Source organism: Pelobates fuscus, chromosome 1, assembly GCF_036172605.1.
Source record: "Pelobates fuscus isolate aPelFus1 chromosome 1, aPelFus1.pri, whole genome shotgun sequence".
Taxonomy (NCBI): Eukaryota; Metazoa; Chordata; class Amphibia; order Anura; family Pelobatidae; genus Pelobates; species Pelobates fuscus.
Window position 1 is genome coordinate 47,036,148 of NC_086317.1, and position 23,291 is coordinate 47,059,438.

At 41.4% G+C, this 23,291-nt stretch overlaps 1 protein-coding gene across 1 annotated transcript in view; it reads left to right on the plus strand.

Annotated features, from left to right (window-relative positions):
- TMPRSS15 (transmembrane serine protease 15) overlaps nt 1-23,291 on the plus strand; it is a 332,837-nt gene that overhangs the window by 13,450 nt on the left and 296,096 nt on the right. The window contains exons 4-5 of the mRNA XM_063448381.1: nt 9,916-10,067; nt 13,856-13,891. Of these exons, the coding sequence (XP_063304451.1) occupies nt 9,916-10,067; nt 13,856-13,891 (188 nt within the window). The remainder of the gene's footprint in view (nt 1-9,915; nt 10,068-13,855; nt 13,892-23,291) is intronic.

Sequence of the window (23,291 nt, forward strand, 5' to 3'; positions counted from 1 at the left end):
TGGTTAACAAAATAGGTAAAAATGAACCAATCACAGTACAGATATCTATAACAAAGGGTAGTGAAGCTCCTCCCACTTCCTCTTTCTTTGCAGCTTGCCTGTTTATTGCCTGTTATAATATGCTTAATTTATTTGCATATATTTTTCTTATATTATCTATACTTATCTACTTTTCTCTTAATATTACTTCTTGTCCTGCCTTTCATTAAATACTTGGCTTTATACTTTGTTTTCTCCCTTGCTATACCTAGCCTGAGAGACCCTTTTACTTTTAGGGTTCTCTCAGGGCTTTTATTTCCCTCTGATCTATTTTTTCCCTCACCTTTTGGGAATGAGCAGTCCACCTGCCTGTCAGTACTTGCTGGGCTTCTCAGCTGATGGACCGCATGCAGCGCGACCCGCCTGCTCCGTTTTTTCCCCCGTTGTTGCTGCCCATTCACCGCCCCTTCTAAGATGTTGGCAGCCATTTTAAGAGGCTCTCTATTCCATGTGGCTTTTTCCCTCTGTTTTTCCTCGACGAGTTTTTCAACTTAACAAGTTGCTTTCTACAGGATCAGTCATCCTATAATAAAGATTCAATGTAAGTTTTTTTTTTCTCACTTTCATTAACCTTTATGGTTGTGTCTATTGACACAAATACTTATTATCCTTTTCTTTATTTTCAGATACCTTTCATCATTTATATTTTTTTCTAAAAAAGTCCCCAAACCAATTTTATATTGTCTGTCTTATTTTAAGTTTGCATCTTATATTGTGGGTGACGCCCACTGTTTGCATACCATTACTTTGTCAGTGGGTGACCCCCTCTATTTTACTGCTGACAGTTTTTATATTAAACTGATTACTTCAGTTTGTCTGTTTGGTTTGTATATATATATGTATATATATACATGTATATACATATACATATACATACATATATATATATATATATATATATATAGAGAGAGAGAGAGAGAGAGAGAGAGAGAGAGGTGACGCCACATTGCTTGAATATTGTGTCTAACTCCACTTCAAAAAAGTGTTGTTATACCTCTGGGTATATCCCATGTACTGTCAATTCGGTGAACCCCAACTGATTCCAGGTGAACCCCCAACTCCACCTCTGATTTCTTGGTGACCCCAATTAGGCTGTGTATATAGTTAAAAAAAAAACTACAAATTTACTGTTTATTATGGCTGAACAACCATACCCCTCTATTTCAGCTGAGCTTAAGGCCTGACTTTTTTCTGCTATTGCAGACACAATTCCCAAATCATGGATGAATACCAAGCAGGCTATTCTGATGACGACACCAATTTTGATGACCAAATTCAGACCCCTTTGCAATTTGTTAAAGAAACTATAGTTTTTCACACCCACACCCCTACTATATATCACAGCAGGACCAGTCATCTGACACCTTGCTGGACTCTCAGGGCCATCCATTTTTCAACCCAAGGTTTATCAACACTTCAAGATGGACCTACTCTGTGAGGGAGACTGGTTCTCGTGCTTCGACCTTAAGGATGCATACCTCATGATTCCAAATGCCAACTCTCATCGAGGTTACCTTCAATTCCTCTGGCATCACAAATTTAGTCAATTCACTTGCCTCCCTTTTGGGCTCTAATCCACCCCATGGTGTTTCACAAAACTCATGAAATCGGTTATGGCCCTCCTACGATCTCAGGGTGTCAGGTCCATCATCTAGTTGGACAACATCCTCATTATGGCTCAGGACCCACAGACCTTCTATCTTCAAACGGAAATGATCTACGATTCATAATAAACTTCGAGAAGTCTTCTCTTCTTCCATCACAGACCATACAATTACTGGGTTTTCAGATAGACTCTGTTCCATCTGTTCTCCAACTCCGGCTCTCCAAAATAAAAGCAATAAAGAAGGACATTCAGAGACTCCTAGGTTCTCCTCGCATCCACCTCCGCAATTTGGCAAGACTCATAGGTCTACTGTCAGCCTCAATTCAAGCCATCTTCCCAGGACCACTCCACTACAGGGCGATGCAATGCCTCAAAACTTTCTACCTCCGGAGGTCCACATCATACAACCAACTGATCTACCTGACTGAAGATGTCAGACTGGAACTGGATTGGTTGCTCCACAACATGGAGGCTTGGAATGGGAGAGCCATATTCGGCTCACAACCGGACTTCATCCTGGAATCGGATGTCTGTCTTGCAGGTTGGGGAGCGACATGCTCCAACATATCCACTGGAGGATTTTGGGCTCCATCAGAGCAGAATCTTCACATAAATTGCCTGGAAGTGGTGGCAGGCTAATTCGCTGTACATAGAAAAAGGTGACTGAAGGGTTAGACAAAAGTCCAATCCTAAAGACACAAAAATAGGACTAGATGGGCAACAAAATGGGCATAACCCAAAGCGATAAATGAAAAGAAAATCCCCAAAAGTTAAAGGTTGCTGGAGAGGAGAAAGAATCCAACCTCCAACCCACGTTAACCAGAGGTGTGCCCATACAACATAGTATGTAGCTCATTTGCCATGGTAAACCATAGAAAAAGTATGTATGAATAAAACAAAAAAACTTTAATAAATCATTACATAAAGGTAAACAGACAAGAATAAAAACTGTGAAATACAGTGCTATCCTCTGAGGGTCTAGGTTGTAGATGGAGTCTAGATGCTATTATGCAGATAAATGCAGGAGAGCTTAGAGCAACTTTCTAGTGTAAAAATAATAATAATAATACGGATAGTATAGGGATAAACCCAATTCTCAGGTAGAGAGTTGCTCCTCAAGGTAGTGGAGACAGACAGTACGGGATATCTACTAATAGGTAGAGTGCAACTGACAAGAACAGGTGCTGCCAGTAGTGGGGGCAACCCTGAGATAATATATGAGACACGAAGTTTATGTCTCAAAATTGAGTGCGCTATAGTGAGCCTCTAAATCTAAGCTGTATCCTTAAGCATGCTATCCCACACGCAGTCGGGTCAGATAGAGAAGGCAACCCTAGATTAATACTATGTTAATGTATCAGTTAACTTTTAATCTAGAGTGCATACAGTCTAACACCTGAAAAGCATATACTTATGGCCACAGTGGCAATAGTAGACCAACTAACTGGTAAATATAGTAGATGACAAAACCGTATAGGATGGTCAGGCAAAGACGACAACTCCAAATTGGAGTATATGCTTTTCAGGTGTTAGACTGTATGCACTCTAGATTAAAAGTTAACTGATACATTAACATAGTATTAATCTAGGGTTGCCTTCTCTATCTGACCCGACTGCGTGTGGGATAGCATGCTTAAGGATACAGCTTAGATTTAGAGGCTCACTATAGCGCACTCAATTTTGAGACATAAACTTCGTGTCTCATATATTATCTCAGGGTTGCCCCCACTACTGGCAGCACCTGTTCTTGTCAGTTGCACTCTACCTATTAGTAGATATCCCGTACTGTCTGTCTCCACTACCTTGAGGAGCAACTCTCTACCTGAGAATTGGGTTTATCCCTATACTATCCGTATTATTATTATTATTTTTACACTAGAAAGTTGCTCTAAGCTCTCCTGCATTTATCTGCATAATAGCATCTAGACTCCATCTACAACCTAGACCCTCAGAGGATAGCACTGTATTTCACAGTTTTTATTCTTGTCTGTTTACCTTTATGTAATGATTTATTAAAGTTTTTTTGTTTTATTCATACATACTTTTTCTATGGTTTACCATGGCAAATGAGCTACATACTATGTTGTATGGGCACACCTCTGGTTAACGTGGGTTGGAGGTTGGATTCTTTCTCCTCTCCAGCAACCTTTAACTTTTGGGGATTTTCTTTTCATAATTCGCTGTACGCAGTTTTGCAAAGGATGCCTACAACTCCTCCCTGATTCTTCAGATAGATCATGTATCTGCTGTCTGCTGCGTAAATAGATTAGGAGGTTCCTGCTCCAAACTCCTTTCGGATTTGACAAAAGAACTCTACCAATGTTGTTTGACCAGGAACATTTCCCTTCGTGCAGAATATCTCCCAGGTCTGGACAACCTAGTGGCAGACTGGTTCTCCCACCACTGGAGGAACGCCAGCGATTGGCAGTTAGACCCGGAGGTATTCCAATTTCTGCAACAGGTTCTTGGCCCTCTACACTTGGACCTCTTTGCTTACCAATTGAATCGGCAGACCGAGGAGTTTTACAGCTGGCTTCCAGACCCAGCATGTCAAGCAGTCAACGCTTTTCTCCAAATATGGCCTCAACGGGGGGCATATGCCTTTCCCCCCTTTTCTCTCATTCCTCGGACCCTGCAGAAGCTCAGAGTTCTTTGAGTGACAATCCTATTAATTACTCCTCTATGGAGAGCACAGCCCTGGTACCCCCAACCTCTTGGAATTGTCAGTAAATTATCCCCTGCTCCTGCCCTGGCCTCAGACCTCCTCCAAAGCCCAACAGGCAAATTCCATCCGTTGGTCATTCAAGATCATCTACAATTGGTGGCTTGGACCGTTTCAGGGGATCTTGGAGTATGTCAGCACTTTCGATTACTTCTAAAGGATTATTATGGGACTCATGGGCTTCTGGAACTCGCCGCTCCTACCTCTCCGCCTGGCAGATCTGGAATAGCTGGTGTGTGAAAAGGAATATTGATCCCTTTTCAGCACCTATAGTTTTTATTATGAATTTTCTGTCCTCACTCTTTGACAAAGGTAAGTCCTACAGGACTATTAACCTCTTTCGCTCCGCTTTTTCAGCGACACACACTCCTAATGATGACTCTGCCGTGGGTAGACAGCCATCGGTCTGCAGAATATTACGTGGCATCAGACAGGCCAGATCTCCTGCAACTCGATATTCTCAATTCTGGGACGTCTCGCTTATTTTACATTTCTTGGAAGCTTGGCCCTCTAATACCGACCTCTCTTTAGCAGAAATTTGTCTTAATGTGTCTCAAACTGGCCTTGCTCCTGTGTTTAGTTTCCTTCCGTAGAGTTTCTGACATCAGGTCCTTTGACTTTCATGCTATTGTGTTTTCTCCTGAGGGTGTTTGGTTCTCTATTTCTTGTAGAACTAAAACACTGTCATCCTGGGCTTTTTACCCCTATTTCCCAGATAGGCCTTCTCTATGTGTGGCACGTTGCCTACAGCAATATATCTCTCTTACCACACCTCTACGGGACCCTACAGGTCCTCTCTTAGTTTCCTACGTTCAGCCCCACCGACCGGTGTCCTGTCCTACAATCGCTTGCTGCTGGATTAGATGGCTTCTCAACCTTGCTGGTATCGATGCCTCTTTTGGATCTCATTCAGTTTGTGGTGCTGCTGCCTCCTCTGCTCTGCTAACAGGAGGATCCTTCTCAGACATTTTAGCCTCGGCCGACTGGTCCAGAGAATCTACATTTTGTACATTTTATTTTCGCCCAGCTTCTCATGCCTTTTTTCCTCTTTTTTCTAGGTGTTAAAATAGCAAATATGAAGCCTCCTGTCTTTCTATAAAATTAGGGATTATTCTAGTGTTTTTATATTCTTTATCTAAAGAGCAAAGGTCTCTGGAAACCTGTTGATTGCAAAGTAGTAGTAATTTATCCAATACAATATCTTCCTGTACATTGGCCAGTTAGATATTTTTGTGATATCAGTTAGAATGCTGGGAAGTTTGACCAAAGCAGAGTATCACATAATAAAAGTTTAACTCAAGTAGTTTTCAATATTTTTTTTAACTTGCTGGTAAGTGGTAGTACCCATCGAAAAGATAAATTGTGTGTATACTCCTAGCAGATCTTTATTTTTATTTCTATGAAGACCATCTGTAATAATAATTGACTCTCATTTTTATGACTATATCATATTTGAGAGTGTGACGGCAGTCACCATCACAGGGGGCGGCAGATGGATACTTTATGGAGGTTCCCAGATTATTCCTATGTTTTAGTCACCCTGTGCCCATTATAGGTACCGGGTGTGTAATGTTAGTTATTCTCCTTCCCCCCCTTTCCTTGTTGTTTTCCCAGAAGGGCGTTGTCCCATTGTCCCAGAGACTCCTTTCATCTGCTGTATATTATTATATGTGTTTTAGGAGTTTTCTTGTACTATGGGAGATAATTGTGTTAGCGAGTCTGTGTGTATAAAAGGTAAACAGGGGGGAAGAAATTAGTTTATAATACAATAGCTATTGTGCAATGGGTCTTGGTGCCAGGCAGGTACTTTAATTATGGACTCTTGACCTAATTCTGTCCTAGACACCAAGGATTGACTTGTATTGTTTTGGGTGATGACCCCCTGTTGTGTTTACTCCTATATAAATCAGTTCTCCTTCACTAAGTCTCGGCTAGTGTTTGGGTTAACAGCCATACAGCTATAGACTCTACAGGTGAGAGTGATCACTTTGAGCTGTAAGACAGGACCCTGTTCCAGGGTGGGAAACTTCGGATAGACCCCAACTAAGCTGTGGCGGCTAGGGCTGAAGCACTACGGGTGTCCCAGTTCTAGCTAGGAAGCGAGTTTGGCGGTCTGTCACAGAAAGTACTATTGGTGCTATGGCCTTCCATTGCTTTACTACTGTGAATAAAACAAAATTATATTATTATTAGCATTTGTAGAGCTCCAACATGCAGTTTACAATTATAGAATGGGGATATTTGACAAGTAATGAAAATATACAATATTAACGGAGACAAGAGGTGAAGAAGGCCCTGCTTAAATTAGCTTACAATCTTTGAGCAGTGTCGAACTACCGCGTGTGAAGCCTGTGCGGCTGACCCAGGCACTTACGCTGGGGGGAGCCCATTAGGTGGCCAATGCACAAAAACAGAGAATAAACAGTGGCCTGACCATGCACTTCAACCCTTTAGCAGTGCACCAGGCACCTGTAGCATTGGCAGCCAGGGCACCTGTAACATTGGCAGCTTCATAGAGAGACACACAGGGAGGAGAGAAGAGGAGGAGGCACAGGCTGCAGAGATGGAGAGAGTAGGTCCAGACAGTAAGGAGAGGGCAAGCTCCCAACCCACACTCCCATTAGCCTCAGCCAACAGCAGGATTCGAGGGAAGTCACACATATATTTACGTTTGTATCTGTGTCAGTACCTGTGTGTTTCTCTGGGTGTATGTATAAGTATGTGTATGTGTCAGGGTGTGTAGGGTGTGTTTGTATGTGTGAGTGTGTGTCAGGGTGTATGTGTCAGGGTGTGTATCTGTGTGTCAGTGTGTTTGTATATGTCAGTGTGTGTATCTCTGTGTCAGTGCGTGTGTATATGTCAGTGTATCTGTGTGTGTGCTAATGTGTATGCATATCTGTGCAAGTATGTATTTATGTATGTGGCAGTGCACCTGTGCTACAGCAATCAAACTCCAACACTACATGCAATATCACCAGGGCTGTCTTTAACACAGGGCAAATGGAGCAGTTACTTCTGGAGGGCCCCCAAGTAGATAATCTGTGGGCCCTGCTGCCCGCCTGTGCGGCCGCACACTACGAAGGCCCATTGGATGGTCCACGCACTTAGTTCCACAGTGTGGGTATGTCCCAGCACGGGCCCAGTAGGGTGCTGTGGGCCTTTAGCAGCGAAACCGGGCCCCATGCTTTTCTGCAGCCTGGAAGGAAGTGACAGCCATGAGTAACTTCCTCCCTGATAAACTGGAGCAAGGTGAGAGGGGTGGCAGGCAGTGAGGAGGGGGCAGCACAACTCCAGACGGCCTCAGTCTGCCACTGGACCCCAGGGAAGCCACCCTTCTGCAAAAGGTAAGAAAGTGGAGTGTGACTTTATTAAACTGGAGGATGGCTAAGTAAAAAATGTGCATGTGTGTGTGTGTGTGTGTCAGTATGTTTGTCCGTGTTTCTGCCTGTAAGTCTGTCTGCATGTGTCAGTATGTATGTAAGTGTTTGTGTGTCAGTATGTCTGTCAGTGTGTGTATCAGTATGCCTGATAAACTGGAGCAGTGCAAGAGGGGTGGCAGGCAGTGAAGGGGTGGCAGGCAGTGAAGAGGGAGCCAGCACAACTCCCAACTGCCTCAGTCTGCCACTGGATCCCAGGAAAGCCACCCTCCTGCAAAAGGTAAGAAAGTGGAGGGTGACTTTATTAAACTGGAGTACAAATTTTACATGTGTGTGTCTGTCAGTAATTCTGTCTGTGTTTCTGCCTGTATGTCTGTCTACATGTGTCAGTATATCTGTCAGTGTTTTTGTGTCAGTATGTCTGTCAGTGTGTGTGTCTGTGCATATCAGTATGTCTGTCATTATATGTGTCTGTGTGTGTCTGTGTGTGTCTTTCAGTGTGTGTCTGTCCGTGTGTGTGTCAATATGTCTGTCTGTGTGTATCAGTATGCCTGTCATTATCTGTCTGTGTGTGTCTGTGTGTCAGTATATATGTTTGTGTATGTGTCTTTGAGTCTGTCAGTATGTATGTCAGTATATGAGCCTATGTGTGTATGCCAGTGCATGTGTGTGTGCGTGTGCATGTGTGTGTGTCAGTATGTCTGTGTGTGTATGTCAGTTTGTCTGTCAGTACATGTGTCTGTGTATATGTTGTCATTGTGTGTGTTTGTATGTTGTCATTTTGTGTATCTGTGTGTGTTTGTGTCAGTGTGTGTATCTGTATGTCATCAGTGTGTGTATATGTGTGTCTGAGTATCTGCATGTGTGTCAGTGTTTGTATCTGTGTGTCTGTGTATATGCATGTGTGTCAGGTTGTGTATCGGTGTGTCTGTATGTGTGTCAGTGTGTATCTGTTTGTATGCATCTGTCAGTGTCAGTCTGTTTATCTGGGTGTTTGTATCTGTATGTGTGTCAATGTGTGTATATGTATCAGTATATCTGCGTGTGTAGGTCGGTGTGTATATCTGTGTTTAAGAGTGTGTGTGTGTGTGTGTGTATCACAGTGTATGTGTATATGTGCATATATCTCAGCATTCAAATACCATCACTACACACAAATACACCCCTGCATTGAAACTTCAAGACTACATACAAGCTCACACCTTAATTAAAACGTCATCCCTACATACAAACACACCTCTATGTTAAACACCAAATTATATATAAACATAACCTTGCATTTAAAAACTAACATGAATGCATGCTTGCATTTAAATGCCAACATCACATACACACACCACCCCTGCATTCACATAAACATACTCCATACAAAAACATGCTTACATTCTAACACACAAACACTACTCAGTTCTAAAAACAGCCCTGCAAGCATGGGAAAATGGTAGAGTCACAGCTTTCAAAGCATTGTTGGAGCTGCACAACAGAAGGGGGTCTTACTTTTTGGGCACTGTTGAATAGGGGGGACCCAAACAAATTCTTGCACCAGGGTCCTCTCTATTTTAGTTTGTCCCCGTGCTGGGGTGGAGGGTGAGATTGCATGCCCGTGAGTGTGTGTGAAGGGTGATGGGGGGGGGGGGGGGATATCACAGAGGCCCAAGCTAAGACTGAGTTCTAGATATCTAAAGAGACTGTAGGCACTGTAACTGCTTTATCCCATTGAAGTAGTTATATTGTCTGGAGTCAACTGGCACCATTCTTCCATTCAGCATTAAACAGTGTTTAATGTTTTTATATTTTAATGATAAAAAAATGATCTCCTCTCTGCTCGTTGAGCTAATGAGGAAGCATTGAGATGAAATGGTTATAGTGTTTACATTCTCTTTAAATGAATGCAAAGAACATGTGATAGATTTTATGGTTTATGGAGTAGATTTTCAGCAACAAAAAGCTTTAGTAGCGGTGGTGCTTAAAATATTCTTATAACTCAAAGATGTTAAAGTAATTTTTTCAAACGTCCAGTGTAAAACATTAAATAAAAAACATGCATAAGATAAATTAATATTTTTTCCGACAGACTTCATAGCATTTTAAGAAAAGAAAAAAAAAAATGCGTGCAGAGTATATATTATATGGCAACTGTAACAACTCTTCTAATTCTCTGTTTATTTCAGAAATGGCAGTGTTATTGTTCTGTTCATTCTTCACTTCACACAAATAATATCAAATGAAGAAATACAGAATGAACTTGTTGATGGTATTGAAGGAAATCATTCTCAGCTCACAAAGACATTTTTAATAGATACAAGCAGTGTGTTGATTGAAGGTATGAATATAGTATGCATTTACTGCGTCTTCTTTTAACCTTGTCAACTTTCATTTATTTCACATCTTTTCTTGTAATCATTTATTCTTCCAATTGATTGCGGTTCTTTATGTTGAAAATTGCTATGGGGGTAGGAGGGGCTGGAAGGGGAGAAAATACTTTGACTATACAGAGTTTAAATATTTTATATCCTGTTATTGATTATGTCGTGGAAACCATGCTGACTGGAGTCCTGTCATGCATTTGCTATATTTTAGAAATAGAATTCAAGCTGTATGCAATGGATACATGTGATGCAGTCAGCAATGATCCTATATAAAATATCTTCGTAACTTCAAACACACATAACTAAGCAGCTTATTGATTAAAGTGTGAATTGCTGGGAGTTCAAAGTGAATGCAACATAAATTCAGTTTTACATTTTTTACTTTAGGCTTATATTTATCGAAACTCAAAACATACAGGGTTATTCACTACAAAAAAATTCACACAATCAACCAAATTCCACCTGCAATGGCAATTCTGTTATTTACTAAAGTCAAATACAGGAAGAATTAGGTCGTCCCAAGCAAATCTGCAGCAATCGCCCGAATGTATTGGATGCCCAGTTAAAAAACAGTAATTTTGCATCAGAATGCTGCAAATTATAGGATTCAAAATATTCACAAAGTAAATGTTTTTGATAAAATTTGGAACAGAATGCATTTGGCCAGATGCACTTTTTCTCAAAGTATCATTCAATTGCATTTTTGAAAGGAAATTATAATTTTAAGGGTTATTTGCTCACTAGCAGCCAGCGAGAAAATTGTTTGAAAATCTCGACAATGCACGGTTGGGAGTTAGATAGCAAGCACTAGCCAACCATTTCATAAAAAAAAAAACAAAAAAAAAAAAACCTACGGAGGTAAACAAGAACATTTATGTAACATGGGAAACACAATTGTCTCCCCTATACCCCCACCTGATAAACAATGGGGGTGGAAAGATCACTGTCCACCCACAGCCCCCACTCGTGGCCAGTGGATGTGGGCTATTTAATTAAATAAAAGGGTGTGGGCCATTAGAAGATAAGGAAGGAATGACTAGTGTCTCCCCTAGCCTCCACCCATTGGCAGTATGTGTGGGCCCTAATTATAATATTTAGAAAAACAGACCTAGTGTCACCATGGATTGTGGGCGGGGCCCTAATTATACTATCAAAAATCTGCATTTTGCAGTCCTAATGGCACTGTAGGCAGCTGGATAGTTCTGCCCTATTTGGTATGGGGCCATTCAGACTGTTATTATTATTATTTATAAAGCGCCAACAAGTTCCGTAGTGCTGTGGACTAACAGACATGTATTTGTAACCAGACAAGCTGGACGCACAGGAACAGAGGGAGCTTACATGCTAGAGGGAGTGGGGTATAGTGACACAAAAGTTAAGGGTAGGGTAGAAAAGTAGGTTGCTAGGATAGTGTTCATTGAGGGCTTAGTGTTTTATTTTGATGACAGTTTCAGGAGAGGAATCAGGGTGCGGGGAGGTAAAGCTATTCACAGTTTAATTGATATGTTTCCTAAAGAAGTAAGTTTTAAAAGATTTTTTGACGGAGTGGAGATAGGGTGGGAGTCGAACAGAGAGGGGAAGGACATTCCATAGGAATGGTGCAGCCCTAGAGAAGTCTTTAAGGTGAGCATCAGAGGTAGGAGTACAAACAGAGGTTAGACTTAGGTCTCCGGCAGAGCGTAGGGGCCTAGACGGGACATATTTGTGTATTGGGGAGGATAAGAAGGTGGGAGCAGCATTGTGTAGAGATTTGTAAGCAAGTGTCAGAATCTTAAATTGAGCCCTATATCTTACGGGAAGCCAATGGAGGGACTGACAAAGTAGGGAGGCATGGGAGGTGCGGGCGGACAGGAAGATTAGCCTCGCAGCATGCATTATAGACTGTGACAGGGAAAGTCAGGAACACGTAAGACCACTGAGAAGCAGATTACAGTAGTCAAGGCGAGAGAGGATAGCAGCATGGACAAGCACCTTTGCTGTATCAGGTGTTAAAAAGGGTCGTTAACTGATTTGTTGTTTTTTTTTTTTTTTTGTATTTGGCTATTGTTACCCAGAATTTAAAATTCACTTTGAATTATCCTTACTTTAAAAAAATAAAATAACAATTACACTTCAAAGTATGTTGGGTTAGGATGGCAATAAGCTTCATGTGTGTTTTAAGATATATTTTATTTTTGCCACAAAACTTTACTGAGCAAATGTTTGTGTTGTTGTTTGAAATAATGTGGGCCATCCACAATGACATGTCTATATTATTTTAACAAGAAGTCTGATTTCAGATATTGTCTGTGGGAAAAGAGGTCAGTTTCTAATTTTCAGGTTTTGCTTTGTAGTATGATGTACACTGATGTACAATGGTTAGTAGCTAGCAAGAGTGGTGCAAAGAAGGACAACCAGTGAACCAAAATCAGGGTCATGAGCGGCCAAGGCTTATTGATGCACATGGTGTGCAAAATATACCCTTTATGGTCTGATCAGACAGAAGAGCTAGCTCAAATGACTGAAAAGCTGAATGCTGGCCATTATAGAAAGGTGTCAGGACACACAGTACATTGTAGTTTGATGTCTTTAGAGGTGTGTAACCGCAGACTGGTCAGAATACAAATGCTGACCCCTGTCCATTGGCGAAATTGCTTTTAATGGGGGCGTAAGCATCAAAAGTGGACCATGGAGCAATGGAAGAAGGTTGCCTGGACTGATGAATCTTGTTTTCTTTTGGCCTAACTAGCACTTATTTAATGGTATGTGGTGTGATAATTCTTCCAACTGTTCGAAAATGAAATTAAACATGTTTGAATATGGTGAGAGTATTTATTCTGAGGTGGTAACTTTGTTTATGGTTATAACCACCAATAAACCTTTTGTGTGTCTAGATAATTGCAGGCGCCATCTAGGAGTATGTATATGATAAGTGTTCCTCTGTTGACATCAGTGGTTTAAGCGGAACAGAGATGATATATTAAGCTGAAATTATAAATGGTTGGGAAGTCTTTGAGAAATATATACTAGAGTTTGTGATAAAACAAAAACCCCTATACTCACACTACATTTTATCTTGAGAGGCTTGTGTATCTAAAGTTTTGTACCAGACCACCCACAACTATCTTATAAAAGCAATTGAGTTTAAAGTTATTCAGTTAGCATATTACTCACAGCCTTGACTGCGCCAACTTATTTTCCAGTGGTTTTTCAGTCGTGGACACAAAATCCTTCATCATATGTATGGGCACATCAGGATGTTTTGGTGCAAAGCTTATCATTTTAAGTGACAAACCATTTAATTTGCAAAACATTCCAAGCTGAATTTGAAATTGATGTCTGCTGCACAATTATGAATCAAAATGTAAATATTTGTGAAGAGCATATTGAAAAATATTACTAGATTTACATAAATTAACATTTATACTTGTCACAATCGTATGCAAAGTCAAACGCATCAAATTCATTCCATTGATTTGCAGTAAAACAAATTAAGACTAGAGTATTGTGTGGGCACTAATTCTACATATGTCATTTGACATAAGTAATTCTGCAATTAAAGTTACACAATCTGTACATGGCATTCCTTGATTAAAAAACTTAATGTTTTGCAGTTTGTTCATTTTTTTTTTCAATGTCCAACTATATTCTCTGTAAATTATATTAAAACACCAAAAATAACAATACACTATGAAATTGATGTCCAAAGCATTTGATTTTTTTTTTTTTTTTTTAATGTGTATTATGTTTACTTCTCTGATAGGTGTTATAGAGTCAACAACAAGACCAAGCACAACAGGTACTTATCTCTTTATCATGCTAAACCATCAGTTAAAATGTTTAAGATTATACGAACAATGTAACAGTAAAGATAGCTGAAATTCCACAAACCATTTGTAAAACAAAATATTTGTTTTATATGATTTATCTAATATAAAAATAATTGACATAAAAATGGACAAGTCCCCTCTGTAATGGTAGAAGTTTAATATGCTGTTCAAATATTATTAGAAAAAAACTTTCCAAACAGTTTATCTACACAAGTCACCATTTCTAAAGTTTTTCTAACAATATTCATTCAGAAAACTTATTATAGCAGACCCCTCTGCAAAATGAGTTTTTCATAAAGAAAACGTATTTATCAGATGCTCATATTTCACTGAAATTCCAACCCAGTCAAAAGATATACTGAAACAAAGTAGAGACTACATTGTCTCAGTGTTTTTCTTACACCCGTCACTGAGCTTCTGCCATCTAGAAGTGTCAGTCCCAGAGCCCCCCAACCAGTGACAACTGCAGGGAACTGGCTTTGTCTATTGAGGATCCTACGGTGTCACAGAACCCTCAATAGACCTTAAAGCTGTACTATCATGCATGTGGGAGAGTACAGCAGTGGTTCCTGAAGCCAGGTTGAGGTAAGTTAAACTCTCCATTGCATGTCCCCCAGTCACAGTGTCAATGTCACCGTCAGGGCTCTTTGCACATTTTCAATATCTAGTTGGTGACAGTTCCACTTTAATTTGAGACCTAAGCTAGCAATACTAGTTTATAGGAGCAAGGGAGAACTAAGAATTTGGGCAAACTGGTCATAGGCAAAGGCCCCAAGGTTCATGGGCACCTGCCAATGGTGTGCAGAATGAATTGGCTCAGCTGGAAAGTTCAAAAAGCTCCCCACTATCCTGCTCACATTAAAGGGACACTATAGTCACCTGAACAACTTCAGCTTAATGAGGTTGTTCAGGTGAGTGCTACAGCTCCCTGCAGCCTTTTTCTTGTAAGCACTGTATTTTCGGAGAAAATGCAGTGTTTACATTGGAAGCTTGGAACACCTCTTGTTGCAGTCAATCAGACGGCCACCAGAGGGACTTCCGAGTTCAGAGGCCCTAAAAAGGCCTCACGTCTGACGTATTCACGCATGGGTGAATACTTCAGACGTGCTATCAGCACACAAAGCACTGTGCACGAGCTTTGTGTGCTGAGGCTGTCAGCACTGCTGTGGGAGTGGCTTGAGCTGACAGCTGAAGACCGAAGAGGAGGAGGAGGAGAGGATTCAAACAGTAAGTAAACTTATTTATTGAGTGTGGGTGGGTGACTGAGGGTGAGTGGGTGAGGATGGATGGATATGGATGATGGGAGTGGATGGATATGGATGATGGGAGTTGATGGCTGGATATGGATGATGGGAGTGGATTGATATGGGGATGGATATGGATGATGGGAGTGGATTGATTTGGGGATGGATGATGGATGGATATGGATATGGATGATGGGAGTGGATGGATGGATATGGATGATGGGAGTGTATGGATGATGGGGATGGATATGGATAATGGGGATGGATATGGCTGATGGGAATGGATGATGGGAATGGATGGATGATGGGGATGGATATGGATGATGGGGATGGATGGATGTGGATGATGGGAATGGATGATGGGAATGACATGGATGATGGGAATGGATGGATGATGGGAATGGATGATGGGGATGGATATGGATGATGGGAATGGATATAGATGATGGGGATGGATGGATATGGATGATGGGGATGGATGTATGATGGGGATGGATATGGATGATGGGAATGGATGATGGGGATGGATATGAATGATGGATATGGATGATGGGGATGGATATGGATGATGGGAATGGATGGATGATGGGAATGGATGGATGATGGGGATGGATATGGATGATGGGGATGGATATGGATGATGGGGATGGATATGGATGATGGGAATGGATGGATGATGGGAATGGATGGATGATGGGGATGGATATGAATGATGGATATGGATGATGGGGATGGATATGGATGATGGGAATGGATGGATGATGGGAATGGATGGATGATGGGGATGGATATGGATGATGGGGATGGATATGGATGATGGGAGTGGATGGATTTGGGGATGAATGATGGATGGATATGGATGATGGGAGTGGATGGATGGATATTGATGATGGGAGTGGATGGATGATGAGGATGGATATGGATGATGGGAATGGATGATGGATTATGGGGATGGATATGGATGATGGGAATGGATGATGGATGATGGGAATGGATGCATGATGGGAATGGATGATGGGGATGGATATGGATGATGGGAGTGGATGGATATGGGATGGATGGATATGGATGATGGGAGTGGATGGATGGATATGGATGATGGGAGTGGATGGATGACGGGGATGGATATGGATGATGGGAATGGATGATGGATGATGGGGATGGATATGGATGATGGGGATGGATGGATATGGATGATGGGGATGGGTGGATGATGGTAATGGATGGATGATGGATGGATATGGATGATGGGGATGGATGATGGGGATGGATGATGGGAATGGATGATGGGGATGATATGGATGATGGGAATGGATGGATGATGGGAATGGATGGATATGGATGATGGGAATGGATGGATATGGATGGAGAAAGAGTGTGTGTATGTCTAATTTTCTACTACTTGTGTGTTTGCATAGAAACACTATATATAGAGAGATCTCTATATATAGTGTTTATAGGCAAACACAGTTTGACTGAGGAAGGGGCGGGTATAGAAAGTGAGCTGAGCTGTCAGTCAGACAGCTCAGCTCGCGAACGTGCATTCCGCGCACATGCTGAGTTTCTTCATAGGGCGGCATTCAATGCCGCTCTATGAAGAATGCGATTGGTGCAGCGTGAAACCGCGCATGCGCACCACATCGCGATGCCGCTTCTCAAGGAGAAGCGTCCTATTGGGCCCCGCGATTTCGTCATTTTGACTAAAAGGGGGCGTGGCCTAGCGGGGAGCTCGGCACAGGAACGGAGGTAAGTTTTATTATTAAAACTTACTCTGATTTTTTTTTTTTATTGACAAGTTCAAATAAAAACAAGAAAGAAGGCTGGGGGACCTGTCTTTCTTGCTTTTATATGTTGACTATAGAGTCCGTTTAAGCTTTTCACAGACTCCTGCTGCAAAGCACATTCTCCCATCCTTGGCCCCTTAGTTGCCATCTCCTCTCTGGTGTGGCAGCCTCAGGCTCCTGGGATCTGTTTGGAGGAGGGAGAGATTTTAATCACATCATGTCCCTGCTGACTTTTCCTACACTGTTCATCCATGTGTGGAGTTTTTGGGTTTAGGTTGGGAAGAGGAAGAGACCAGCTAATTCTGCATTAAACAGGTAGTGCTCGCCACAGTTAAACTGAATGCACATACGAACACTGTTAGATGACACAAACACACCCTCCCATATAAACATATTGTCACCTTATGCAAGCACATTGCAATGCGATATAAATTAGAATAACCACTTTCGTTTTTTGACCCACACATCTGAGCAAGGTGCTTGTGATAGGGTAAAGGGATACACAGTTACTTCTTGAGTTTAGGAGATGGTTCCAGTATTGTTTTTTTGTTTTTTTTTTAACTTAAAGGAACGCTATAGCGTTAGGACTACATATATGTATTCCTAACGCTACAGTCATGAAGTCCCAAGATAGTTTAGGTCCCACTAACTGAATAAAATGAAAAACAATAAATAAATAAGAAAAACATATAACTCACCTTTTTTCCAGCTCGGAGGCTTCCTCTGCGCTGCTGCGACCACCTCCTTGGGTTGGGGAAATGGAGCACTAGGAAATGAAGGTGCATGCACAGCGCTCTCCACGATGTGCCTTCAATTCCTCCATAGAGAATAATTGAATACAATGATTTTCTATGGCCAACCGTAACGGCACTGTGATTTTCTAGCTCTCATATCCAGAGGGTTTGGAGGTGTCTTTAAGCTCCGCTTCCAAGCCGTCTATTTAGTTTAATATTGAATTTTGGTGGGAAAGACAGATGGGATCCTATACACTATTGCAACTTTAAAAATATGAAATTGTTAAAGTGCTTAAAGTTCCCCTTTAATTTTATTAATTTTGGCTTGACCATTGCAAGATCTTTATTTGTGACACATTCTTGATGCCAAATGTATATCCCTCAATTTCAAGTGAGTTGTGAAGGTGTATTACTTAGCAGTTAATTTCAAGTGTTTCAAAAACACTCAGTTTAGTTTTAGTCTATAATTTGTCCTATTCTAAGTTAGAATTAGCAAATCATCAATAATAGCTCAATTCCAGCAGTTATAGTTACTGACCTCAAATAACTCTTTTTCAAATGAAGTTAATTTAAATGTCAGTTTAAAGTCGGAGTTAACGGGAAAGACCCATAGGATCATATTTATCAGTGCAAAAATTTGATTTCTAAAATGCTAAATTCAAAGCAATCACCATACAAATCAATTTCTCATTTTTTGCAATTTGCCCTAAAATAACATTTGTTTTATACTCCTTTGTTCCATTCAATAGAAGACTAACTAGGTTGTCATATTCATCCATATTTTGCTAAGGGTAAACTAATTTATCCACCAAGATTTAATATCGCTGTTCAATGCTGTACAAATTCAACATTTTTCCTAATGCAAAAGTGATAATATAAAGAGTTTAATGTATCTTCAAAGTCCCTGCTGTTAACAGTATTTTGGATCAACAGAGCATAGCTGGAGGTCAAGAAATGAACCCAGCAAACTAGGGAAATATGGTAGATGCCTTTGATTTGCCTGCAGGAGTCTGATGAATAACCGATCTTACTTAGCTTTAGTGTAGTTGTCGAAGAATCATATAATATAAATATAAAACTGTACTGTGATAAGTTTATTACCAGGAGCACTTGTAATCAACAAAGGTCAACCTTCTAAACAATTTTTTCTCAAAGTAGCCAAGGAGAACCATTAGTGGTCTGGTTCTTATAGACCGTTGATGAATTTCAACACAATCAGACCTTGCATTGAATTAAAATTGAATATATCTAAAACTGTATTCAGCACAACCTTCCCAACCGTTAAAACACTAAGTGGAAATGGTTGTATTATGCTGGTAAAAGGTTGTTTATGTTCTGAATGGCACTGACAAAGACCGTGTAGGTCGAAACGTTGCGATGGAGTGGGTTCAATAAAATTGCCTGATTTGTACCTTGGAGTGCCTCGACTTTCCTTCTATTTTGTTATTCAGCATTTTGGTCTCTGGTACTGAGACTGTCTGAGTTGCACCCAGCTACATACTGCTTAAAGGGATAGAGTGCAGTTCCACACCCTACCATAACTACTTCTGAATGGCACTGGTAGCATGGGAAAATCCAAGAAGCTTTTACAGAATAGATGCAGAGAAATAACCCACCATCAATTAAAGGGATACTGTAGTGCCAGGAATACAAAGCTGCATTCCTGGCACTACTAATCCCTCTGCCTCACGTCCCCCCCCCTCTCCAGTAAATAAAGGGTTAGAAACCCTGTATTTACTTACCTTATCCCAGCGCCGATGTCCCTCGGTGCTGGGTCGAAGTTTCGCCCCTTCCTTCGTCTCGTGACGAGTGGGGACTAATGCGCGTGCGCGGCATTAGACGTCCCCATAGGAAAGCATTAAATTAATGTTTTCCTATGAGGAAAATCTGACGCTGGAGATCCTCATGCAGAGCGTGAGGACGTCCAGCATCAAATGACAGACCAAAAATCTGTTACGATAATGGAAGCGCCCCCAGGGGCTGTCTGGTAGACAACCACTGAGGGCAGACTTAGTGCTGCAATGTAAACATTGCAGCATTAGATGCAAAAGGGACACAGCACCTAGACCACTTTAATGAGCTGAAGTGGTCTGGGTGCCTACATTGTCTCTTTAATGAACATCACTAAATACTATGCTAACATGGAATTTAAATAATTCTGCATTTATATCACCAGGGTCGGCACCACTATTAGGCGAACTAGGCATTTGCCTAGGGCACTGGAGGCGCCCATCGGGATATTTCCTGATGGGCTCCCCCTGTCTTAGGCTGCAGCACTTGGCGAGTGGCTCTTGAGACGCTCCCTCTTACCCACCCTGAGCGCCAGGCAGGACCTCGGGGTGCCTGAAAGTGGGGGTGCTGAGAATGAATGGCAGAGCAGGCACCTGCTTACCTTGATGGCAGGTGCCTGCTCTGCCGAGAAATGCCGGAGGAGATGGGGACAGGAGGCAGGCGGCTGTATTGTGGGCGGCAAGGGAGGCCGTTCTTGTGATGCCGGGAGCTGGAATATGACATCATTCCGGCACTGGAATACTAAACAGTGTGCTGGAGAAGTGAGAAGCTGCCCCACACTGGACCCCAGGGAGCTAGGGAGGCTGAATTTGCCTAAAAAAAATAAAATTGTGGAAGTCTGTGTGTCAGTGAGTGTGTGTTTGACTGTCAGTGAGTGTGTGTGTCTGTGTGTTTGTGTCTGTCTGTCAGTGAGTGAGTGTATGTCTGTGTGTATGTGTCAGTGAGTGTATGTGTGTCAGTGAGTGTGTGTCTGTCTAACAGTGAGTGTCTGCAGTGTATCTGTCTGTCAGTGTGTGTGCTTGTCTGTCAGTGTGTGTGTTCGTCTGTCATTGTGTTTGCTCGTCTGTACTAGTCTTATACATTAAATTCACCAAATGCATTTATTACAGCGATATATTATGTTTCCAATGTACAATGTATGTATTAAACAGTATGTGTGTATGGATGTAGGTATTAGGGAGTAAGTGTGCATAGATACATGTATTAGACAGTATGTGTGTTTATGTATGTATGTGCGTATGAATGCATGTATAAGGTAGTATGTGCGTATGAATGCATGTATAAGGTAGTATGTGTGTGTGGATACACGCATTAAGCAGTATGTGTGTATGGATGTACACATTAAGCAGTGTGTGTTAATGGATGTACACATTAGGCAGTATGTGTGTATGGATGCATGTATTAGTCAGTGTGTGTGTATGAATGTAGGTATTAGGTAGTATGTGAATATTAGGTAGACCTAACTGAAAACCATATGACAGAATTTCTGCCAAAATAGCTGATCTAGAAGAATTCTCCAATTCAGCTACAGTTACAGTTCAGCTGGTTTTGCTTAAACTTTGCAACTTGGTTTTAAACTCACTGCAGTTCAGAGTTTAGTTTCATGAGGGGGCGGCAAAATGGATCTTTGCCTAGGGCAGCAGAAATCTTCCGGCCCTGTATGTCATGTATGTCATTATTATAGTTTGAGAGTCTTCTTTTTTTATTAACTAAGCCCAATTTTTCTCTTGGCACATCACTAGAGGTAGAAAGATTGAATAAACACCTACCAATCTTTGGTGAGCTTAATATCCCAACACTGGCCTATGCATAAAGGTACCCTGTGCCCTAACCCCTTTTAAATAAAAAAAAAAAATCATAAAAAAGATACATTATACTAAAACATGTAATGGGTATATATGATGATCTTTGAAGGGTTCTGGACACAAAGAAAACACAAAAATATTTATATATGTACACAGATATAGTGTCACATCCACCACCAAAAAACAGTGGTGTATTTTGGATTTGTACTGTCCTAGGCAAGACAAAACTGGGCACACCCCTCATCTAAATTTGTCCCAGCCCTTTCTGTCAAGACCACACCTCTTCCTGTTTAAGACCAACTCACAGTTTGACTGGCATCACACACTGGCACACCCACTCGCTAACAGGCACACACTGTCAGATACACATACAGTGACATAAATTCACTGACATACACACACTGACCTGCTGGGGTACAGGCTGTCAGGCAGGCAAGCAGGCAGGTGGTCAGTCAATGGAGGCAGTGGGGGAGCTGTAATCCTCTTGCTCAGCTCCCTATCGTGCCACTTAGTGATGCCGGGAGACAGAGGGACATCATATTCCAGCTCTCAGCATCACTATGAGGCGCGAGGGAGCTGAGCAGGAGGACTTCAGAGGACAGTGCTCCCTTGCCCGCTTGCAATTTGAGCAGCTGGCAGCCTCGGGAGGGAAAAAAGGTGGCCAGTCAGCAAGCCAGCTATTGGGACCCCCATGAAAGAAGCTAACAAGGCATCTTGCCGCTCCCTGAAAATGCCACCCAAGGTAAATGCCTCGTTAGCCTTGTGTAAAATACAGCACTGCCAATGAATTACTACTTAACTTGTAATTTTAGTGCTATGGGTGTATAAACAACTTTCCCATTAAACCTCCCAGTAGTCTCCTTTAAATGCTATAAAAAACCTTCTATACATAACCTGTAGCATGGTGATACAGCTATAAACAGAATATAAATATACAATAGTGTAATACAATTTGTAACCAATATAACTCTGAATCAAAATTGTACTACAAGAGGAATAGGTATATCAGCATGCTAGAGGTGCCTCCCATGAAATATGGTGGGGGTGGGGGGGGGGGGGCGAGGGGCAAAATCCACTGCCCTCCAAAATTACTTTCACCAATAATATATATTGACTCCAGTAGGTATATGGCAAATAGATTTATTATTACTATTAATTGTACTATTGTATTAATAATGTAAATGACCAATAAAATATGCCAACGCGATTCCCCCTTTGCAATTTTGATTCAGAGTTATGTTGAGTTATATACACTATTGTATATTTATTTTCTGTTTATAGCAGTATCCCTATACTACTGGTTTTATATAACATTCATAAACTACTCAATATTCATATAATCTACACTGCACTACATTCCATCTTTCATTCTTTTTATCTAACTTTAACAACAACAAAAAAAACTTTACTGTAAATCTGTTCTATTGGCAGTAGGTTTTGCCAAGTAATTTCAGGAAACCAGAACATCTATTAACCCAAAGAAAGTATATTTTCTTTCTAGAAAACCATTGAAATGCATAGAAATATACCGTATATACTCGAGTATAAGCCGAGTTTTTCAGCACATTTTTTGTGCTGAAAAACCCCAACTCGGCTTATACTCGAGTCAGAGTCTGTATTATGGCAATTTGCATTGCCATAATACAGACTGGGGGGAGAGGGGGGCTGGCAGAGCTGTACTTACCTTTCCTGCAGCTCCTGTCAGCTCTCTCCTCCTCCGCGCGGTCTGTGCAGCTCCCTCTGTCAGCTCCCAGTGTAAATCTCGCGAGAGCCGCGGCTCTCGCGAGACTTACACTTGGAGCTGACCGAGGTGCTGAACGGACGGCGCGGAGGAGGAGAGAGCTGACAGGAGCTGCAGGAAAGGTAAGTACAGCTCTGCCAGCCCCCCTCTCCCCCCACTGAACTACCAATGACACTGGACCACCAGGGAAGGAGCCCCCCTCCCTGGCCAGCTAGCAAGCAGGGAGGGGGGACGAAAAAAAAAAGATAAAAAAAAAAAAATTAATAATAA